General features: G+C 40.7%; 1 protein-coding gene across 6 annotated transcripts in view; it reads left to right on the top strand.

The window, feature by feature from the left end:
• The window catches only part of LOC105473062 (sperm flagellar 2), a 366,010-nt gene extending 344,400 nt beyond the window's left edge, over nucleotides 1–21,610 (top strand). For 5 of the 6 annotated variants that reach the window (XM_011726676.3, XM_011726674.3, XM_011726677.3 and 2 more), the window contains 6 exons: nucleotides 987–1,093; nucleotides 1,385–1,567; nucleotides 4,250–4,342; nucleotides 7,868–8,047; nucleotides 14,694–14,939; nucleotides 15,116–16,034. In XM_011726676.3, coding sequence (XP_011724978.2) covers nucleotides 987–1,093; nucleotides 1,385–1,567; nucleotides 4,250–4,342; nucleotides 7,868–8,047; nucleotides 14,694–14,939; nucleotides 15,116–15,379 — 1,073 coding nt within the window. In that variant the 3' untranslated portion in view covers nucleotides 15,380–16,034. Of the gene's footprint in view, nucleotides 1–986; nucleotides 1,094–1,384; nucleotides 1,568–4,249; nucleotides 4,343–7,867; nucleotides 8,048–14,693; nucleotides 14,940–15,115; nucleotides 16,035–21,462 lie in introns of those variants that run through there. The other variant, XM_011726675.3, reaches the window with a different exon arrangement.
• Nucleotides 21,611–21,926: the final 316 nt, after the last annotated feature.

Genomic DNA, 21,926 nt, shown 5'->3' with positions numbered 1-21,926 from the left:
AAGCACTGAGATTTTAGAAGGATTATTGCATTTCCCCGGAGGTTAGAGGAAATGCTAAAGTTCATGTGAACTTTTAGAAATGCTAAAAACTTCTATGTAAAAAGAAAATCTTGGGATAGCAAGGCTATGTTTCATTCTTTTTATTCCCAAAACAAAGAATAGCTATGTACTCTGGACCTGAAAGATCCCTGGATACACATTAGGAGTCTCTCCTTGTTCTAGAAGGTACCTCTTTGTGTTGGTTAGCCAGATATTTTGTTTTAAGTAGATTCATTTATTTTGTTTTCTTACTTCTTTCTTAATGCATGTGCATGCAATTTGAAGTGAAAAACAAGGTAGCTATCTCTTTTAGATTGAGTTAAGTAGGTTAGTTCATAAGAGCAAATAATTTAAAAGGTTAGTGGTCTTTCATGAAATACTTAGGAATACTGAGTCAATTAGGTGACTAAATTAGCACTTTCAATCTGGTAATTTAACAATTCAAATTTCTCTACATTTACAAAAGCAAATATGGTCTGATCCAAAAGGCAAGATGAGGATAAATGTATTACCTTGATTGTAGTAGTGATCTGCATGCATTTGGAACACTTTTATTTAATATTTGCCAAAATATTTTACTCTTGTGCTCTACTGCATGTAAGAAACCTTAAAATCATATATTTTTTGAAAAATTCAGCCTATTCTGAGTGAAAGGTCAAAGAACACTCTAAACTAAAAAGTATGCAGTTTTATAATTTTACCCAATCTGGATTTAATTATTACTAAGCCAAAAAAGACATTTTGACTTAGTTGAGAAACAATAATGAGACAGCATCAGGAAATTATTATTTTTATATTTCCAAAATGTCTTCTGTTTCTTTAAAACTTACCATTTTATATAATACGAATAAAGAGATTTTTCAAATACTCATTACTTCTATTTTAGCAAAAGAATATAAAAACCATCACCTAAACCAAGTGACAAAATATTTTTCATTGTATTATAGGCATAATAGGAAATAAAGCATTTACTGACATTCTGATCGATTTGGTGACCCTGAACCTTGGCACAAACAACTTTCCTAGTAGTTGGATGCACCTTACCCAACCTGAAGTAAGCTTCTATGTTGTTTGAGTTTTAAAGCTTTAAGCATTCTTATTTGATCAATGCATCAATAGTTCTAAAATAACGAGTACTTGCATAGGGTCTGACATTTAATATGCAATCAATGAAACGTGAGTGAATGAAAAATGAATGAACTTCCAATTAAAACATATAGTATGCACATGCTCAATATTTGAAAAATAAGTGATGATCTGTCACTGGAATATTATAGAGACTGTGATGTTCAACCAGTGAGTTTCTATCTATAACTACCTTTATAACTTTATAACTTTCTTCTAGTTACAGGAATTAACATCTTTATTAACAGTCAACTCTGAGTTTGTGGACTGGCGGAAGTTCCTGTTAGTAACCTCAATGCCTTGGCCTATTCCCTTGGAGGAGGAGCTCCTTGAGACCCTTCAGAAATTCAAGGCTGTGGATAAGGCGCAGTTGGGCACCATCACTTTCGAGCAGTATATGCAGGTTGTTACCAGCACCTGATGGCATTGATAACACCAGAACACTCGTGACCTAAGAAGTGAATTACTCACTGATGTTACATTGCCAGGTCTCAGGCCAGTGCGTTGCTTCTCAGCTGCCCTTATCTAGGCACCCAGAGGCAGCACAGGCAGTGTCAAAGCCCCAGGCAGAAGCCTGACTTCCATCCCCAGGGAAAAGACCTGAAAAAGTCAGAACTTCCAGGAGAACAAAGGGTTCTGAAAGCAGTTACATAATTTTTTTTGTTCTTCTCCTGAGTTCCTAACCAGTGGTTCTTATCCTTGGCTGTACATTAGAATCATCTGCAAAGCTTTTAATAAGCCCAATGTCCAACACTCTAAGCTCCCAGAGTAGAAAGAACAGTGATTTAAACACACACACACACACACACACACACACACACACACACACGGAAAGGAGCAAGTTTTTTCTCTTTGGGGTGAGAGGGTGATGAATGTTGAGATTATTTCTGAGAAGTTGAGTTTGAAATATCTGTGGGAAATGAAGAGAGAAATGTCCAGTCTAATATGGCCCATACAGAAGGGATCACGAGTCAATACCATATAAATGGTTATTGAATTTATGATTGTATGAGATCACTCAAGGAAAGTGATGGATAACCCAGTAGGGTATGTAATACTTGGTCATTGGACGTGGCAGGTGGGATGTAACTGGTAACTTGTGCTAGAAAAATTGTGGTGGAATAATAATTACAGAAGTTAGATGGCAGAGGGTTGAGGAAATGAATGAGTCTATAGAAAGTGAAAACAAGAAAAATCAACTGATTTTTGAGAAGTTTGACTAAGAAAAGAGTAAAAGCAAAATTTCATAACAGAGAGGGGCCTGATTTACTTACTTGATCTTTATTAATGTCATTATGTTGCTCACCATTTCACATTGCTGGTAGACATGAAAGAGGGAAACTTTCAGAAGGAACTAACTTTGAAACAGAGTAATATTCTCCAGGTGCCTGCATCTCACATGTATTTCACCAATCACATACATTCCTGCTTCCCTTTTCTTCCTTAATGCATGGCCTCCTTTTTTGTGTGTGAGAGCTCTGAGGTTTCCAGGCTCATAGAGTTGAGCCAGAAGGAAAAACACAAACTATGACAAGGCTCTTTCAGGGCTGATCAAGACAGGTGTTCGGTTATTTGAGTTCTGCTACATTTATTTTCCAAGTAGATTTACAATTTGTTGAGGTGGTTTTGTTTGAAAACAAAAGCAGCAGAGCAAAACTTACTTTGTTTCCATAGCTGTCTTAAGATTTTAACAAGTGCGCACTCATGAAATTATTGACCTTTGCTATTTATTGCATGTGGCAATCAGCATAGGATATCAATTTGAATATTCTTTTGCACAAATATGAGAAGAACAAAGGGTGTTGGCAATTTTCACCAAAGTGCTGAGCTAAAACCAGGAAACTATTTTACCAAAGGTGTGAGTTTCTTAGAGAAAACTGGATGCTGCGTTTAAGAGAAACTCAGCAATACTTCTTTGAACACTGCCTGTGTTTTGGGAATGGTTGTTTTCTGAGCTCTGACCTTTCCCCTTCCGCCCTCAGGTCCCCCTCCTCTGAAACCCCCATTTGGAAAGGCCCACTTGACCAGCCTGCATGCCTTTCACAGATTATCAGCACTTGCCAGCTCACTACCCCTCCCCCACAATGTTGTTTCAGTGGAAAAATCAAAATAACTTGAGGTCAAAATTTTACAAGATTTGTCGAAAACGCCCCATTAGGACGGTAAAATAGTATGCTTGCATTGCGGAAATGAAGTTCTAATTGGTGTCAGTTATAAACTGAGACAGAGGGACGTCATGAACAAGAGGTCACCGAGATCTTGAGTCAGTTATTCAGTTACTTAACAAAGAGTTTTCTAAAACCAGCAATGTATACCAGCACCATGCAAGTCTCCACAAACAGATAGGACATGAACAGTACATAAGGAAAGTGAGCTATTTTTAATGGGGGCACAGACTCCTCCAAAATATGACTAATGCAAGATTAATACAGGGTAGCAGCCTCCAAGCCTCATCCAATCATTAAAAATAGTCAGCATTGACGGGGGGCAGTGGCTTACGCCTGTAATCCCAGCACTTTGGGAGGCCGAGGCGGGTGGATCACGAGGTCAGAAGATCGAGACCATCCTGGCTAACACGGTGAAACCCCGTCTCTACTAAAAGTATAAACAATTAGCCGGGCGTGGTGGTGGGTGCCTGTAGTCCCAGCTACTAGAGAGGCTGAGGCAGGAGAATGGTGTGAACCCGGGAGGCGGAGCTTGCAGTGAGCCGAGATCACACCACTGCACTCCAGCCTGGGCGACAGAATGAGACTGCCTCTCAAAAAAAAAAAAGGAGCCAGCACTCCTAGTCTATGGGTACTTATTTATAAAGTATATACATATACAACAGCACATAATACATTATGAACATTATCAAAGATGTAAAAATAAAAATTACATAAGAATGAGATAAAAAGAAATGTAAATCGGAGTTCTAGTATTTTCTCCTACACCCCTGTGGTTTCTGCATCCTACTTGGGAGATAACTGCTCTAGAGACAAGATTGGCTCAGTCTCTGAGGCTTTTAGAGGAACATCTCAGCATAACACATACTTTAATAATTTTCGTTGTTTTTTTGTTTTTGTTTTGTTTTGTTTTTATGTAGGCTGGTCTGTGGTTTACAGGAGATGAAGATATAAAAATTCCAGAAAATCCTCTTGAACCTCTGCCATTTAATAGGCAGGAGCGTCTTATAGAGGTAATTACTGAGATCTTCAAAAAAATGTGGCATTAAAGCACTAACCATTTTCTTTGTGTTTTCTTCCACTTGTGTAACTTGCTTTGGACTGCGCGCCTGCCCCTCAGTTCCTCTGCTGTCTTTCCAAAGTGCAGACCTTAGTACTCACTGAGGAGTCAGTGTAGAGAAGCTCGGGGGAGGAGGCAGCGGCCAGAATATCACAGCCTTACTGTTAATTCTCTGTGAACCTGGACAATTCCATGGCCTCTCAGAATTCACCTTCCTCATCTGTCAAATAAGCTAAGTTAACACATTTTTCTCTGAGTTTCCTTCCAATTCTAAAAGCTTAGGATAAAATTTGTCATTTTACCTATGTCCATTTCTCTTTGATTTTGACTAATACAGCAAGGGTTTGCCTATAGCGTTGCCCATGGCCCATCAGAGCTTGCTGCTCTCAATATTATTATTATCCTCAATAATAGCATTTTATGAGCCTCTATTTCTGAGGCCACAATGAAAAGCCAGACCTTAAAAATCTCAATGCCACTCTATCCTCAGTAAGACATGAAAAAAACTGAATGGTAGATTTAGACATCACAGTGAACTCTGTATAATATATGGATTGTTCAATTTCTAGCCATTAGTTCCAAATTGCAGTACAAAATTGAGCAGCACTCCAGTTGTAGCCATAAATGGAGCAATTTCCTTCAATTGGATGCATATTTTTTGAACACCTCTGCTAGATGCTAGCAGGAGAGCAGGTAAGATAAAGGGTCAGAGAGTTACCAAAAAAGCCCAAGATATAAGGTTGGCAGTTGCAGGGGCAGTATTTTGTGTGTTGTTATTTTTAATGTGAAACTGGAGGACTGAAAACCAATTATCCTGGAGAGTTTTGGAATGGTCTCTATATGCTTTTGTGAACAAATCTACCATCAACATAAACAGGTTCTTTATTAGTTGGAAGCAACTGGCAGTTTGAATATTATACCAAGTGCAAAGTACTTTCATTGTCAGCCAGAAGTTTTTAGAAATGTCAATCAAAGGCAGAATCTTTGAGCTGCTCACCTGGCAGTGAAACAGAAAAGGACCTTTTAGTACTTTTGGAGCAGGTGGCTCCCACCTGCTGCTGGAAGATTACAGGGAGGAAAGGAACAAAGTCAGCAGCAGAGGCAGGACTGTGGAGACTGAGCAAAAAGTGTTGTTATGGAACAAAAGATAGCTGACAGGGATGTGTGTGGTGTCCGTATGACAGAAAAGGTGAAAGGAGTGGTGTTTTCTATACTCCCCGTGGGTGTCTGTGATACTCAATGCTCAGAAGTTACATAAATCTCAGTGTTCTTACACTGGGATAGAAGCACAGATTTCACTGTTTACAAGCTGTGAGGTATCCACGGCATGACCCAACCTCTCTGCGCCTTGCTTTTTTATCCCTCTCCGGTGGGGCTGTTGTGCAGAGGGAGTTCATGTGTGTGGCACTCTTAGAACAGTGAGTGCCATTTCAGTCAATGGCAACCTATCCTTCCAGTTGCTCAGGTCAAAAACCCAGGAGTCATCCCAGTTCCTCTCTTCTCTCAAACTCCACATCCAATACCTTAGGAAATCCTGATAGTTCTACCTTCAAAACGTGTAAATCCCGAATGAGACCACTTCTTCCCAGCCCTATTGCTATCACCTGGAACAAGCCACAATCAACTTCACCTAGATGGCTGCAACGGCCTCATGATAGGTCTGCCTGATTATGCTTTGTCTTCACCCAGTTTGCAGATCAAATCACAGCAGCCCCGGCTCAAAACTTCCGTAACTCTGTGTTTTACTCAGAGGAAAGGCCCAAATCCTTCTGTGTCCCACCAGGCCTTGTGTGTTCTGATCTTGTTGCCTCTTTCATTTCACCTCCTGCCATGATCCCTTTGCCCATTCTGGCTCAGCCACACTGAACCTGCTCATTGTTGATCAAACATGCAAGGCCTGCCCCGACCTTGGGAGTTCGGCCTCAGCAGCCCCTTTTTCTGTCATGCTCTTCCCCTGGATGTCTTCCCCAGCTAACTCCCTGCCCTCCTCCACGTCATTGGTCAAACTTCACCTCAATCTTGCTATCTAGCCCCTCCCCACTCTTCACTCTCAATTCCCCTTTCCTTGACCTGCTCTTTTTTCTGTGTGTTCATAATCACCACATAGTTTACTTATTTTATTTATTCTTTTATCTTCTTTTTTTTTTTCAGGCTGGAGTGCAGTGGCAAGATCTCAGCTCACTGCAACCTCCGCCTCCCAGGTTGAAGCAATTCTCCTGCCTCAGCCTCCCGAGTAGCTGGGATTACAGGCGCCCACCACCACACCCGGCTAATTTTTGTACTTTTTGTAGAGATGGGGTTTTGCTATGTTGGCCAGAGTGGTCTCCAACTCCTGGCTTCAAGTGATCTGCCTGCCTTGGTCTCCCAAAGTGCTGGGATTACAGACGTGAGCCACCACGCCTGGACTCTCTCATTTCTTTGAGACATTATTTAAATTTTTGTTGGATTTTCCAAATATCAGAAATTATTTTTCCACCTGTTAACTTCATTTATGCCTAGGTAAAACTATTCATAGTTGTAAGGGTTTTTGGTAACAAATAACCTGGTGGAAATACCCTCTGACTCTTGGAACTTGCTTCTCAAAGTATGGGCCAGAACCAGCAACATTAGAAGTACCTGGAACCTTGCTAGACATGCAGAACCTTAGATGGCCCAGCACCACATACTTAATCAGAATTCACATTTTGAAAACGTTCTCCAGGTCATAAATATACATTTGTGAAGAGCTGGAAGGTAGCAGTCTCCCCAGACAGCGCTGCTTATGTGCCTAGGTGTGGCCTATGTGTTCCCGGGTTTGGGCCTCTGCTTTGGAGGGCCCCAGAGGATATTTGACTCCCAAGCGCTAACTCCTCATGCTGCCAAATGCACAAGACACTGTGTCAATGTCAGCTCGGGTTTTCAGAGTGAGAAAACTGCTGATTTGATATTTGGTGTTTAGTACACTCTCTGCCTGGATGTGAAGCCAACTAGGGTCAGTAGCTTGAGTATGAAATCCAGAAGAGGTGAACCAGTTTGAAGACTTTTTAATAGCTAGAATCCCAGTGGCTTTAGGCATCATTTTCTTTCCCTCCTTTCACCTCCCACAGAGACCGATGGACCAGAAGCCTCATATTTAGGGCCAGGGCCTAGTTTGTCCGGAGAATGCTGAGGACAGATAAATGGGTCCTTGGGCTTGTGGCTCTCTTTTCCTATTTAATGTGCAGCCCCCAACTACCCTTAATCAGTACATCATTTCCTAAATATGTTAGTAGCATTAATTAGCACAACATTTCTTTTACAATATTTCAGGGCCTTACTTTTACTGCTTTTCTTCTTAACATTATTCAGTTCATACCTTTCATTTTATGTTAGCTTTAGTAATTCAACCCCCAGAAGGTAACCTTATTCCAAAGCTCCTGGGGGGATTCTTCATTGCCATGACTAACTATTGACTACGAGAGTGTACCCATTTTATCTTTGGAATTCTTTTTGTGTGCAGTTTTTCTTTAGGCTATTTGCTGACTATGAGAAGGATCCACCCCAACTTGACTACACACAGATGCTGCTTTACTTTGCTTGCCACCCAGACACCGTGGAAGGAGTCTACAGGGCCCTCAGTGTGGCTGTTGGGACTCATGTCTTCCAACAAGTCGAAGCTTCCACTCCAAATGCAGAAAAGGTAATTGCATTCCAGAAATAGACTAACTATAGAGTCTGGAGGGGATGCCTGAAGACCCTAAACTGGCAACAAGGACTCTGTTCTTTTCATCTCCATATTTTCCTAGGTGTGTAATATGATGCTTTACACATACTAGGTCTTCAACAAAGCCTTACTCAATTGGATTAAGACCTGGGGACCCGATTGCCATCGACCATGTCTGTAGTAAAATCAAAATTTGTTCAAAGTGTCTTGGTGGAGTCAAGCTTTACTCTGTAAAGGATGGCCTTTATTTGGCGTGAGTGCTGATCCTGATAAATCAAACAGAAATGGGTATCAACCCTATCCATTTGGGATTCTGTGTAGAAACGATAGATGAAACAAGTTCAGGTCTATATGCACGCCACATATATGTGGCTTGGTAGTGTTTCAGGCCAAAGCCCGGCCACTGGAAACCTGCATTTCATATCACCTGTGTCCAAGGACAAAGAAGCTTAATAATATCCGATTAAGATGCCACCTCACCTTCCCCTTGAGATCTCTAAGGCATTGGCATTCCCTGGCTTTTGGGATGGGATAGTCTCCAGCAGGGTGCTAGGTAATGTGCTTGCTAGGTGCCCATTTGTTCTTGACGTGGCTTTTGGTTCTGTTCTTTGGGAGCCAGAGCAGTGGCTCCATCTGATGGGATGCTTGTTTCTATTTTTCCTTTGTAGAAACAGAGGGGAAAAGATTGCCACCCAGTCCAGACTCCTCAGATGTTCTAGACACAAACTTCTGTCTTTTTCACACATACTTGTGAAAATATGAAGTAGAAGTAGTCTGAAAGGAATGGGAGGTTCCTGTAACTGCATTCATGGGAGGGAAGAGAGAAACTCTTAAATGCCACCTTAAAGTTTGGCCCTGAGCATGTGGACAGAAAGATTTCCTTCCCATTCCACCAGAGCCAGAGTGAGGCCAGATACATATCTAGTGAGCTAACAACTCTTCAAACCAGTGTGCTGTAAATAGTGTCTCAACACACAGTGGCAGAAAGTTCAGCCAGGAGTATGTATTTCCATTCAAGAATGCTGCCTTCTTTGACAGTAGAACCTCAGTTTAAAAGTCTCCCAAATAAGGGGCTGGGTGTAGTGGCTCCCACCTGTAATCTCAGCACTTTGGGAGGCCAAGGCAGGTGGATCACCTGAGGTCAGGAGTTCGAGACCAACCTGACCAATATGGTGAAACCCCGTCTCTACTAAAAATACAACATTACTTGGGTGTGGTGGTGTGTGCCTGTAGTCCCAGCTACTCGAGAGACTGAGACTGGAGAATTATTTGAACCTGGGAGGCAGAGGTTGCAGTGAGCGAAGATTGTGCCACTGCTCTCCAGCCTGGGTGACAGAGCAAGGCTCCATCTCAAAAAAAATAAATAAATAAGTTTCCCAAATAAGTGAGGAGTTAGGTATGATGTGCATTCACGGGCACTGAATTTGCCACTTTCCCAGAGATGTTTCTGTATCTCCCTGTAGATGGGAGTTCCCTAACCTAACTCTGAATCCGTGATCTAAGCCCAGATCACAGCATGCTGTGAGATCTCATTAATGTCTGTCTTCCCTCACCTCAAATGATGTCAGACCCGCACCTATATGTTCCCATGGTGCCCCCTGCTTCCCCTATGAGATACTCCTCACCTGGCAATGACTTCCTTGAGATCTGCTTCTCTCTAGACTCTAAGCATCCTGTGGACAGGGAGTTTGGTGGACAGGAGGCATCTGTTTTGTTCTGCATCCCTAAACTTGAGGCAAGGCCTGGTACAGAGCTCAGTAAACATTGCATTAATTCATTGATCAATTAATTAGTTCATTCACTTTGTAAACTATGCTTTTTACATGGCCCCGTGAGGAACACAAAAGAAGCCGAACTTGCTCTCCTGAGGGGACTCTAATTGGCCTCATTCATACAGAAAAGAATGAATGATGCCCCAAACAGGGAGGGAGCATGGAATAAAAGACAGATTAACATGAGGCCTTGCCAGCCAGAAGAGGTGTGGATGTCCTCTCCTTTCCTGCCTCTCTTCTTTACTCTTGTTACGCTCTCCACCCTTCATCTCATCTCAAAGGATCTGAGGCCTCCCCATTATCCAAGGCCTACGGCAGTACCACATGTTTCACCCTGACAACACTGAGCACTCTCGCAGCGAGACCCAGGTTATAACCAGAACTTCCCTGGCAGGGCGGAGCACCCTCACACACACACATTCACTGCTTCCACAAACATTTATTGAGCACCTGCCTGTGCTGGGGACCACTCTTGATTCGGGGGTATGGCAGTGAACAAAAATTATTCCAGGCAGGAGGAAGACAGGCAATAAACAAATAAGCAAAATAGAGACTACATCGAACGGTGATAAATTCTATGGAAAAAAAAAAAAGAATGTGGGGGAAAATACAGGCATTGGAATAGGGGTGGCAATGTTCATTAGGGTGGCCAGAGAAGGCCTCTCTGTGAAGAGACATATAAACAGAGGCATGGAGAAGGTGAGGGAGAGAGCCTTGCAGGTCTCTGGGGCACGAGCACTTGAAGTGAGGACAACAGTGAGTGCAAAAGCCCCTCAGTGCGGTCATGACTGGTGTGTTCCAAGAACTAGGGCTAGCCAGCAGAACTGGAGAGGACCAGGCTGGAGGAGAGTAATAAGGAAGGGAAGTGAGAGGGAGAGGACCCTGAGGGCCACTGCAGGGACGTTAGTTTTAACTCTGTGCAGGATGAGAAGTCATTGGAAGAGTGCAGTCACCTGGCTTCACTAAGTCAGTATCTCTCTGTGTTGAGGAGAGACTATAGCGGGCAAAGGAGGGAAATAAAGAGACCTAGGCTTTCAGGCAGGGGACCACTTATCTATTTATTTCTACCGCTAAATGGTTCCTGCCTTGAGTTTGGGACACCTTGTTACCCATCTTCATGTCCTCTGAAGTAGCTGCCACATAGCCAGTGCTTGATTAGTATTTGTGAACATGGCCAGGAAAGAAGGGAAGAAGGAAGAGAGGGACAGTGAAATGAATGGAGTTTAGTCTAGTCTCCATGGTAGAGAGGAGGAAAGCAGACATTCCAGGCAGGCAGAGGCAACAGCAGACTCCAGGAGGCCGCGATGAGCATGAAAGGCCAGGAAAAAGGAAGCCTGTGCTAGAGCTGTTGCCATAGCAACAGACAGCTGTCTCTGAGGCTGGCAGCCAGGCTAGCTAGCACAGGAAGGCGCTTAATGCCTTCCATCCCTGAGTGTTGCATTCACCGTATGCTAGTGTTCCCACCCAGGAAGCAGCTCCCCTTGAGTGCTGTTCTCAAGAGCTCCTTTTAAATCCAAAGACGCCGTGGAGGAACTGAACCAAGAACACTGCACTGCAGAGATTAAGCTAGTGGGTGGGAGGTGGAGCCAGGATGGAGCACAGGGCTCTCTCTCACACACAGGCCTGTTCCTGACTTGGAGTGAACCCTAGGGGCATTTGGAACACAGGAGCCACCCACCTTCCTCATTCTCACTCACTCCTCATCCTGCTGTCTCCAGCTGTGGCACTGCATTTCTGTGCCATTTCCACTGTGTTCCAGTTTCCTGGGCAACCCTGACCCAGGAAGCCATAATGCTCAGAAATAACACCTCCAGCAGATTCATATTCACTCCCAAGCCATTCAATCAGATCTCTGCTTTTGCTTTCCACACAAACAACTGGAAATCTCCCCAGCGTTTCAGTTTTCTTTACTCTATTTCTGCTATTCATGCTGATTTTATTCAATGCAGCTCAGGCCTTCTGTTTAAAGCCACAGCTTCTTGGGTAATTTAAAAGAAATTTAAGAGCAAGGCATTCATCAGTCATGCACTAGTCTAGGTGGATCTTTAAATAAATGACATTTGGGAAAATGGTTCCTTCTGCCACCTGTGTGGCATGGGGTTAGTAAATTGTGAGCTTGAATCTCTCACATTGCAAAAGTCTTGTAAAAACATCTTAGCAAGGAATGTTTGAGGCCCTGGGGTAGAAAACACATACATTTCTATGCCCTTCTGCTCTTTGAGGCTTTGCCCACATTAGTCCAAGAACAGACTTCTGTGCTGCCATCCGAGATGTGGGACTGAGCTGATTGAATGATGGAAATGCATGGTCAGGAAGACACACAGGTAGCACTCTGGGGACATATTTGTTGGGAGTCCTGAGGGTTAGCCAAGTGTGACATAGTGCTTGACAGCACCACAATCTGTTCCCCTGCTTAGATAATAATGTGACTTCTGTAGATCTTTGATACCACTGATAATTGCTCATTCAAAAGTACTGGCTTTTCTCCAAATTGGCCTCTCTGGTTTTGTTCCTGCACCCACATTCAACATCACCAGCTTTCAGAGACTCTATTGGAGATAACCACCGCCTCTTGCACACATTTCCCTCCCTGCAGGACCATGCCAACGTCTTCAGTTTGATCTCAGTCTCTCTCCCTTCCTTCCCCTCCCACTGAGCCACTAAGCCTGTTCTGTACCAACCCCCTAGAGAGCAAAAATAGCAAACATGTGAAAAGCATCCTCTGACACTAATAAGTTAAGGATTACTCACTCTGACATTTCAGAGGTTTACATTGCTACCTCTTAATTTTTTTAAAAAATCATTTATTCCATTAGGCTTACATCAGGACTTTGGAATCATTTATTCCATTATGCTTACATCAGGCCTTTGGAAAGTAAGCTTCTCCCTAATTATGGAAAGAGTTACAGAGAGGCCAGGTTCCTTCTTTGCTTAAGTTTGATATCATCTGCTCGTCTAAGCAGCTAGTCGTTTGCTTGCCCACAGCTATGTTGGGTATGTTCTATCTTGGGTACACAGAACCTATGCTACACTCTGAATAGAAATTTATTCATCCTGGACTCACTCAGAAAGATGTTTTACATCACAACTATGTTCATTTCACTATACTGTTTCGTTGCCCTGGAAAATTATTGATGGGTAGCCAATGCAATAATCCCCAAGATTCCTGGGTAGAAATGCTAAAGCTGATTTCACTTTTCTGCCATGTAGCATTTCCAATTGTTTAACATGGACAAAAGCCTGGAGGAAAATTATATAAATATGTATGATTTTTATTCCAAAATTTTGATTCCGAAATTTTCCCTCTCTGTCTTTTTTTCTCTTTTTTTTTTCAAGCTTTTTTCAAGCTTAAATTTAAGCTTTTTTCAAGCTTAAATTCCGAACTTAACAATGGATATAGAGACCCAACTAAGGCAAAGTGACCACACAGAGCTATAGCAAATCTGCCTTCATTACACTGCCCACTGTCCCTCCAAATTTTTTATAGGGACATGTGACTACCAGAGGCTTAATTTTATGCTGCATCATAATTCTTCCATACATGACATTTACATGACTATTTAGAAAGAGCTTACACAATCTATATATAGACTTAATAATTCTACTGAATTAAATATTTACAGCATTGGCACCCTCCTAAATTCGCATTTTTTTCTTCTTTGGAATAAAGGAGATCAGATCTCAGATATTCTGTGATATCTGGCTAGCCAAAATGCCAAAATGCTGCTTTTTCTCTTGGCAAATTATCAAATATTGAAGCATACATACATACACACATGTATACACACACATATACACAGAAATTTACTATAGAGAATGTAAGAAGCACAAAGCAAAGGAAATTGTCTATTCTGCTATCCAGAAGTCACCACTGTTAACTCTTTAATGTGTTTGCTTTCCATTTTCATCAATAGTATAGATATATAAGCAAAGTATCCTACTGCATGTATTACTTTGTTTTCTGCTTTCTTTTTGCACTTATCCTATCCTGAGTGTTTTCTGGTGTTATTAAGAATTCTGCTAAACCATCATTTTTCATGGCAGTGTAATATTCTGTTGCAGAAATAGAGTTCATATTACCATTCCCCCATTTTTAGGAATCTTAGGTTTTCTATGTTTGCTGTAACACTGAATGAACAGCCATATACAAAAGTATTTGTGCAAATGAATATTTCTTCAGGATCAATTCCTAGTCCTGTAACTACTGGGTCAATGGTAGGATACATAAGAAGAATATATACATTCAGGCTTTTGATACATAAGAAATCGAAACAATTTACTCCTCACCATACTCATGAGTGCCTGAGTTCATAGCTTTTGGCCAGATTTCAAAGAGCAGCAGTAAAAATCTCAACCTGATTTTGTATACTGGATTTGTTTTCTATTTTTGTCTTCCGAGTGTTTAGTTGGGATATCCTCCAGTGTCCAAAGAAATGTTTCTGAAGCTCTTAGAATCTGTCAAGCTAGAGCAATTGACTTGCCTTAGCCTCTCAATTGCAATCAATTTCAAAAGCAAATCTCATTTAACATCTATATACATGTGTATATCTGTATCTATTACAGGTGTAGAAGTACCTGGCAGTGTAGTCAGCCCAAGAATGTATGAAGATGTGTAGGACACACCCCACACTATACAAGCTTCTATACACTACAAGTAAAACTGGTCTTGAATTTTGACATTGTGATTTTCAAGACAGCTAGCGTATTGTCTTCTAGACTGGCTAGCTAGTTTGTGGTAGGCTCTGTCATTCATGAAAAGTGTGTGATTATGAAATTGGTAAATTCTAAAAGTCTCTATTGGTGGAAAAAACTTCAGGTTGACTTCATGTTCTCTTCATTTAACTTTGCAGACCTCCTCAACTGATGCAAGTCCAGCTGAGGAATTTCCTGAACCTGAGGAAAATGCTGCAAAAGAAGAAAGGAAGTTAAAAGACAACAGGGAGGAAAGGGAACAGAAGGATGAAGAAATCCCTGAAAATGCAAACAATGAAAAGATATCCATGGAAACATTACTCAAAGTGTTCAAAGGGGGAAGTGAAGCACAGGACTCTAACAGATTTGCCAGCCACCTAAAGATAGAGAACATTTATGCAGAGGTTGGTTAGATTATTTTGTAAAAAGTTGGCCTCAATTCTGAGCATATTTATATGGAACTGCTCTCAAAATATATCATTGTATAGAAATTATACAGAATCTCTTTAGTAAAAACAAGTATTTTTTAACAGCTGCTGGATTGTAAGGTTGATTGACTTCATTTTCTTCTTCTTTAAAGGGCTTCATAAAAACATTTCAAGACCTAGGTGCCAAGAACCTGGAGCCAATTGAAGTTGCTGTTCTCTTGAAGCATCCTTTTATTCAAGACCTGATTTCAAATTATTCAGACTATAAGTTTCCTGTGAGTATTACCCCAAAGTGCTCTAATGTGGTTGGGCTCCAGTTCAGGACATGCTACGATGTTTCTAAATGTGAGCTGGCATGGAAGAGAAAGAAACTGGACTCTGCTAGGCTAGGCCAGGCCAGAATCTGGAGAAGCTAAGCTGGTAATCATACCAGGCCAGAAAAGTCAGCCTGAAATATCCACAGGGCAGCAAGCTTAGACACAGTTGATAGGTGGTAGTTAAAGCTGGGTGGGTGACAGTGTTAGGATTGTCACTGTAGCTGTGTAGTGACCCTAGCCTGTGATTGAAGAGTTTGGAGAATAAGATTCCTCCTGCCAAAAAGAGCTAACCAAGACCATGATCTCCAGCCAAGTGCTGACATATTCATTGTACTCTAATCACTCATGGTACACATCATCTCTGTCGTGGAAATGATAGTGTGTGCAAAAGGTTGGGCACCACTTCCATCAGGAAAACAGTGTGCAAGATGGAGAAACTAAGGACAAACCCCAGAGAAACTGGACAAACCCAGCAGAAGAAAGGAAGAACTGCAACTCAGAAATCACATAACCAACAAGCAGGTCTGGACCACACGTGCTAAATGTGCATCCACTAAGGCGAGTCCCGGGCCTTTAACAGCAGGGGCTAAGGAGGGCAGAGACTGACACCAACTCCCTTTCATACCGTGGGACTACATTCCTCTCAGATACCAGTTTAACATGAAGTCTCCCTGTTTGGCTCCTGTGAGTTCTATATTGAACTACAAAGGGTTTGCTGAGTTGAAAATAAAAGCACTTTCACTTTTGTAAAGTATAGATTGTGTATCTTGACTTCTCAATGATAACAAGTTACATTTTGCTGTTTTCTTCCTATACCCACAAATGAAACTCTTCAGACTTAAATATCTTTCTGTGTGCCTAAATGTTTTTGTTCTAAATTGCTGATTCTTTAAAATATTAAATTATTAATATTAAAATTAATTTTATTGCCTGCATTAGTATAACTGAAGTTGATTTCTAACAAGCTAGCAGCTGTTTAGACACAAAGCCTATGCAGTAATGAAATATGATTATAGCATTTAAGAACACAGGCTCTGGACTCAGGTCATGGGACTGAATCTCAGGTCTACCCCTCAGTAGCTCCCTGACCTTAACTTTCTCTTAATCCTGGCTTTCTCATCTGTTAAATGGGGATGAGACATTCATATTGAAAGGGTGATGGTGAGGATTAAGTGAGGTCGTGCATGTAAAGCACTTGGCATGGTATCTGACACAGGGGAAGGGCTACAGAAATGATGGCTGTTAGGGGTACTATTCAATATTGATCACCTACTACTGAGACCCATGTCATAAGCTTCCATTGGAGAGAGAAAATTGAGTACATAATTTGGTCACTGCTCTAAAAAAAATTAACTCCTTTTTGCAAGATAATTTTTACATGCGGGAATCGCAAGAAAATGATGTAAGTTAAACCAACCAAGTGCAAAATTATAGGAATTCAATACATGATATTTTTGTGCTGGAAGCATGGAGGGAGTCTACCCAAGAAGGAATAAACTGGGTCTTGAACGATGGCCAGGGTTTGGGAAGGTAGAGAGAGGGAAAGGGAAGTCTACATGGATTTTGCTGCTGGGGTAGGGAGGCAGCAGGGTCCTGGGTGAAGGCAAGGTCTGGGGAAGGCATGGAAGAAGGACTGCAGGAGCCTCACCCCATGAAGAGCCTGGGAAAGGTATAAAATGATCCCATTAAATTGGTAAGATCAGGCCAGATTGCGAAGAACCCAGATATCACACAGGAAAATGTGGATTCCATTTGAAAAGCAAGAGAGAATGAACAGGCTGCTGAGCAGGGCGTGATATGATATTTCTTCATCCCCAAGCATTCCTTGGGGATACTGTGCCATAATATCATCCTGCACAACGTGGGTTCCATAGGCCCATCTCTCTAGACTGCATTTTAGCTTACATGCCCTGCTCCACTTATCAGGGAACAGCTCTCTTACGTTGAACCAGCAAAATAATTTGCAAAATTCTTTGGGATTATGTAAAATAGGACTTATTTTATATTGCTCATTACAAGTAGGAGCATAAAAATGATGCCACAATTATTTCCTCTCATACTGGGAGGAAGACTCCCACAAAGTCAGGATGGTTTGAAAATATCTTCACTCTGAGCAGAGTGATTAAATACAATAAACTTGCAGAGAAGATTCTATTTGACATTTTGCTTCAGAAAAGAAAATAGCCAACGGATGGCTGCCTTCAAGAGTTAGCCTTTCCGAATAGGTGCTCTGACTTCCCAGGAAAGCTGTCATCCATAGGACTCCCTGCCCTGCTTTTTTTTTTTTTTTTTTTCTGAGACAGTTTTGTTCTTGTTGCCCAGGCTGGAGTGCAGTGGCATGATCTGGGCTCACTGCAACCTCCACCTCCCAGGTTCACGCAATTCTCCTGCCTCAGCCTCCTGAGTAGCTGGAATGACAGGTGCCTGCCACCACAACCAGCTAATTTTTTGTATTTTTATACAGATGGGGCTTCACTATGTTGGCCAGGCTGGTCTCGAACTCCTGACCTCAGGTGATCCACCTGCCTCGGCCTCCCAAAGTTCTGGAGGACTCCTTTTAAGTTACACATTCCCCTCATTTCTGAAGGAGTGTCAGCAACTAGCAATGTTAACTGAAGTACTATTGGCATTTGGAGCAGCACAGTTCCTCTTTGAGGATAACTGTCCCAAGTGTGGCAGAATACCTAACAGTTCAGGCCCTACCAGGAGCATTCTGACATACTGACCTCCGAAACTACCTCTGCCTGCACATTTGCAAACCTTCCTTGGTGCACAGTAGCCCTCTGGCTGAAAGCCGCCCAGTGGCAGGGTGTCTGTCTTCTGTTAACCAGTTTCACAATACCAGTAGCACTTGGCATTCTCATAGCAGAGAGTGAGTTAGTGAGTTAGTTCATTGCCAGAATGTTTCTCTAAGATATACCCGAGTCATCTGCTTTAACTCTTCCTCCTCACATCCTCCACACCTCGTCCTGGTCACTCCACCAAGGAATCTAATTAGAGGCCAGTAAACTACCACCAGTGAGAGTCATTCGTATGATGGTCCATCAAGAAGAGCTGTGCCTGTGTCCTGAAAACTCTAAATTCTGATATTTACAGTGAAAAAGGGTCCCTTTCCAGTAAGGTGTTCTATTCTCATTTTTGGTAACAACAACAACAACAACAACAAAAGGAATGAAGGGATGGAGAGAAAAGAATCTTTGAAGAACCACTGCACTTGTCCTGTCATTTTTTGCTTCAGATATCCATGTACAAGTAAATAGATCACATTTTTATAATACACTTCAACCACAGTGATGTCATTTGAAGATCTTTCAAGATAAGAAGAGCAAAAGCTTGAGTGTGGTTTTTCAGGTTAAAATGTTGTTTGCTATTATAAACAGTGGCAAGTGAAGGTTGTTGCCTAACAGCTTTATGTTTACAAGGTTCTTGTTTGGAAGTTACAACATTTTAAGATACATATTTGAAAACACTAAGTATGCATAATTGTAATAATGTATTAAGGTGGACTGGTTTTGTGGTTATGAGAGTGGGCTCTGGAGCTTCACTGACTGGGTTCATACCTATGAAGTGTGTGGCCTTAGGCAAGTGACCTCAAAGTGCCTTGGTGTCTGCATCTGTAAAACAGGGCCAATTATCATAGTCACCTCATGGTGGGGGGGGTTGTACAGATTAAATGAGATAATACATATAAAGTACTTAGCTCAGTTCCTGGAAGATAGAAAGCACTCGATAAATGTGAGATACTACTACTACTACTACTACTACTACTACTACTACTACTACTACTATTAGGTTGGTGCAAAAGTAGTTGTAGTTTTTGCCATTACTTTCAATGGCAAAGAACCACAATTACTTTTGCACCAACCTACTTCTACTACTGCTGGTCTGTAGTAGTTACCGTGCACAGTAAATAATTCTGAATCATGTGCAATTATATGTGGATGGACTAGTGAGCTGGCATCAAATCTCTTGAATGCACATGTCTTATCTTTGGAAAAAAAGAAGGACTTTCACTGGTGCAGGACCATGATGATAAAGGGTCCAAACACATCCCAGGAAGCCTCTGGTCCATACCTATGTGGAAGTTCCAGATTTTGTGTTGGACATTATAGGCATTCAGCTAAAGTCACTTATTTAATTTCCACTTTCATAGGCCTTGTATAAAAAAGTTATTTTCAAATAATTCTCCTAAAGTATTAAAAAAATGATTTGTGTAAATATAACAAGATCAGTGAGGATATTGGAACTGCGTTGTTGGTGAACAAAGTCAATTTCCTGTGATAAATATATATTTATAAATGTAAATGAATAAACAATTTTCTCTAAAAACTTGATAACTTTAGTCTCTTGTGATGAACACAGGCTCAATTATTATACATCTTTTATAACAAATCTGTAAATCAAGCATATTACCTTATCATTGAGGTTTATATTCAATGGGAGATAGCAAGAAATCTTTTAATGTTAAAATCAGAATATCACCAGAAAATATCTTATGAACAAATGAATCAGGACCCAATTACATTAGGATAACATACCTATAATTATAAGTGTGAACTGAAGGAGACTTTCATCCCTCTTTGTTTTCAAGGCACCTGACTTTAAAATACTCTCTAAGCTTCTCCTTTATCTTTATAACAAAATATGATCGCTGCTTCAGTGCTTTGTGTTTTCAAAGCACCAGTGTCAAACATTTTCTGACTTTCACAGGCTTTTCTCCATTCACTGCTACTGAAAATTATGGTCCCTGATTTCAGCTATAAATTTAGCTAAAACTGGTTTAAATATATCTGGAGCTTATCATTTTCCCCATGCTATGGAGTATCAGATAATCACAAGTTAGCTTATTCCTTAATCCTCAAATTAACCTCTGATAATATTAAAATGACATTGGTTATTATAAACGTACTATATAAAGAAGACATGTTACTAAGAATTGTAGTGGGCTGGGCACAGCGGTTCCCATCTGTAATTCCAGCACCTTGGGAGGCTGAGATGGGATGATTTCTTGAGGCCAGGTGTTTGAGACAAACCTGGTCAACAGAGCAAGACTCCTCTCTACAAAAAACTTTAAAATTAGCTGGACATGATGACATGTGCCTGTAGTCCCAGCTACTTAGAAAACTGAGGTGGGAGGATTTCTTGAGCCTTGGAGATTGAGGCTGCAGTGAGCTATGGTCTTGCCACAGCACTCCAGCCTGGGTGACAGAGCGAAACTCCATTTCTAAAAAAATAAATATTTAATGAAAGCAGTGTACTGGGTAAGACTAGAAAAGTCAATGGGGAGCAGATTTTCTTTTCCACTTGATTCACTTAGCATTGACCTGTGGCTTTAGGAGATAAGGAACAAGATCTCTAAAGAAAATGTTTCATTATGATTCCTCGCAGTGACTGATAGAAGCAATGCATAGAAGCAAGGGTCAACACAAATGGTGAACAAACTCATGTCTTCTCAACTAAAATGATCACAGTCAAATCGAAGCCTTTGAAACTCAGCTCTGAGGAAAAGGAACTTATATTGTTAAAACACTTCTCTAAATTTGTGAAATAAAAAAAAAAAAAACCTAAAAGCTACCTAAATGCAATTCTGTATTTTTCATGTGTTGGTACTCCTTCTACATTGTGATAATAGTTTAAATATATTTTGAAAAATATCTGTGATTTAAGATGTAAGATAGCTGTATAGCAAATGAAAAACAGATCATTCTTTCCCTGATGTTTTTTAAATCAAAGAATGAGACAGTTTCAGGAAAGTAATCTTTTGTTTTAAAATTCTACAAATCTATAGACATGATTAATTTATCATTGGCATTTTCTTTCATAGAAGGTGAATACTGATTTTTGTATTCATTCATAAGGAAATAATCTTTTAACTTGCAGATTCATTATATGCCAGGTTCTGTGTAACTGCTTTTACAAATGTTAATTAATCTAATATGACAACTGCATTATTAGGCATGGAAACTGAGGTTCCAAGATCTTAGATAGCTTTCCAAAGGTACAAGTAGTAAGTCTCAGGGTGGGATTAAAACTAAATGGAGAAGTTTACTCAGTGGAAAAAAAAAATAAAAGCTGTTTAATGATTGCCATGTACTATGTGATCATTTATTAGTATTTGTGTAGCATAGTATTGATCATCCCTTATTAGTATTTGTAACTTATCTTTGAATCATTTGTCTTAGGATATTAAAATAATTCTCCAAAGGAGTGAACATGTACAAGGAAGTGATGGAGAGAGATCACCTTTAAGACATACAGAGGAAAAGAAATGAGGACAAAAGAGTGTGGTTTTTGTAATTCAGCAATAAATCTTGCAAAACTTAAATGTGACCATGGTGTTTGTCAAATATGTTATGATTTTAAGTATAGAAATGAACCCTACCAGTTTATTATCAGCATTGAAAAGAGAACCTTCCTTATCTTGGAGAATATTTCATAATAAAGAGAGAAAAAAAAAACCAAAGTAAAAATCCAAAATAAGCAGCATGCATTTTGAAGTGATTCTGAAAATGGAAGGCCCCAAATATAAAAAAATAAAGAAGTCATGAAAAATAAAGTCATGTTCAAAAATAAAGAAGTCATGAAAACTCCCTATGAAAGCTATCTACATTAGGCAGATATAGTGAAAATTTCCCCAAAACTCCAC

The sequence above is a fragment of the Macaca nemestrina genome, chromosome 6 (assembly GCF_043159975.1).
Source record: "Macaca nemestrina isolate mMacNem1 chromosome 6, mMacNem.hap1, whole genome shotgun sequence".
Classification (NCBI taxonomy): domain Eukaryota; kingdom Metazoa; phylum Chordata; class Mammalia; order Primates; family Cercopithecidae; genus Macaca; species Macaca nemestrina.
This window is presented reverse-complemented; position numbering and strand designations above follow the sequence as displayed.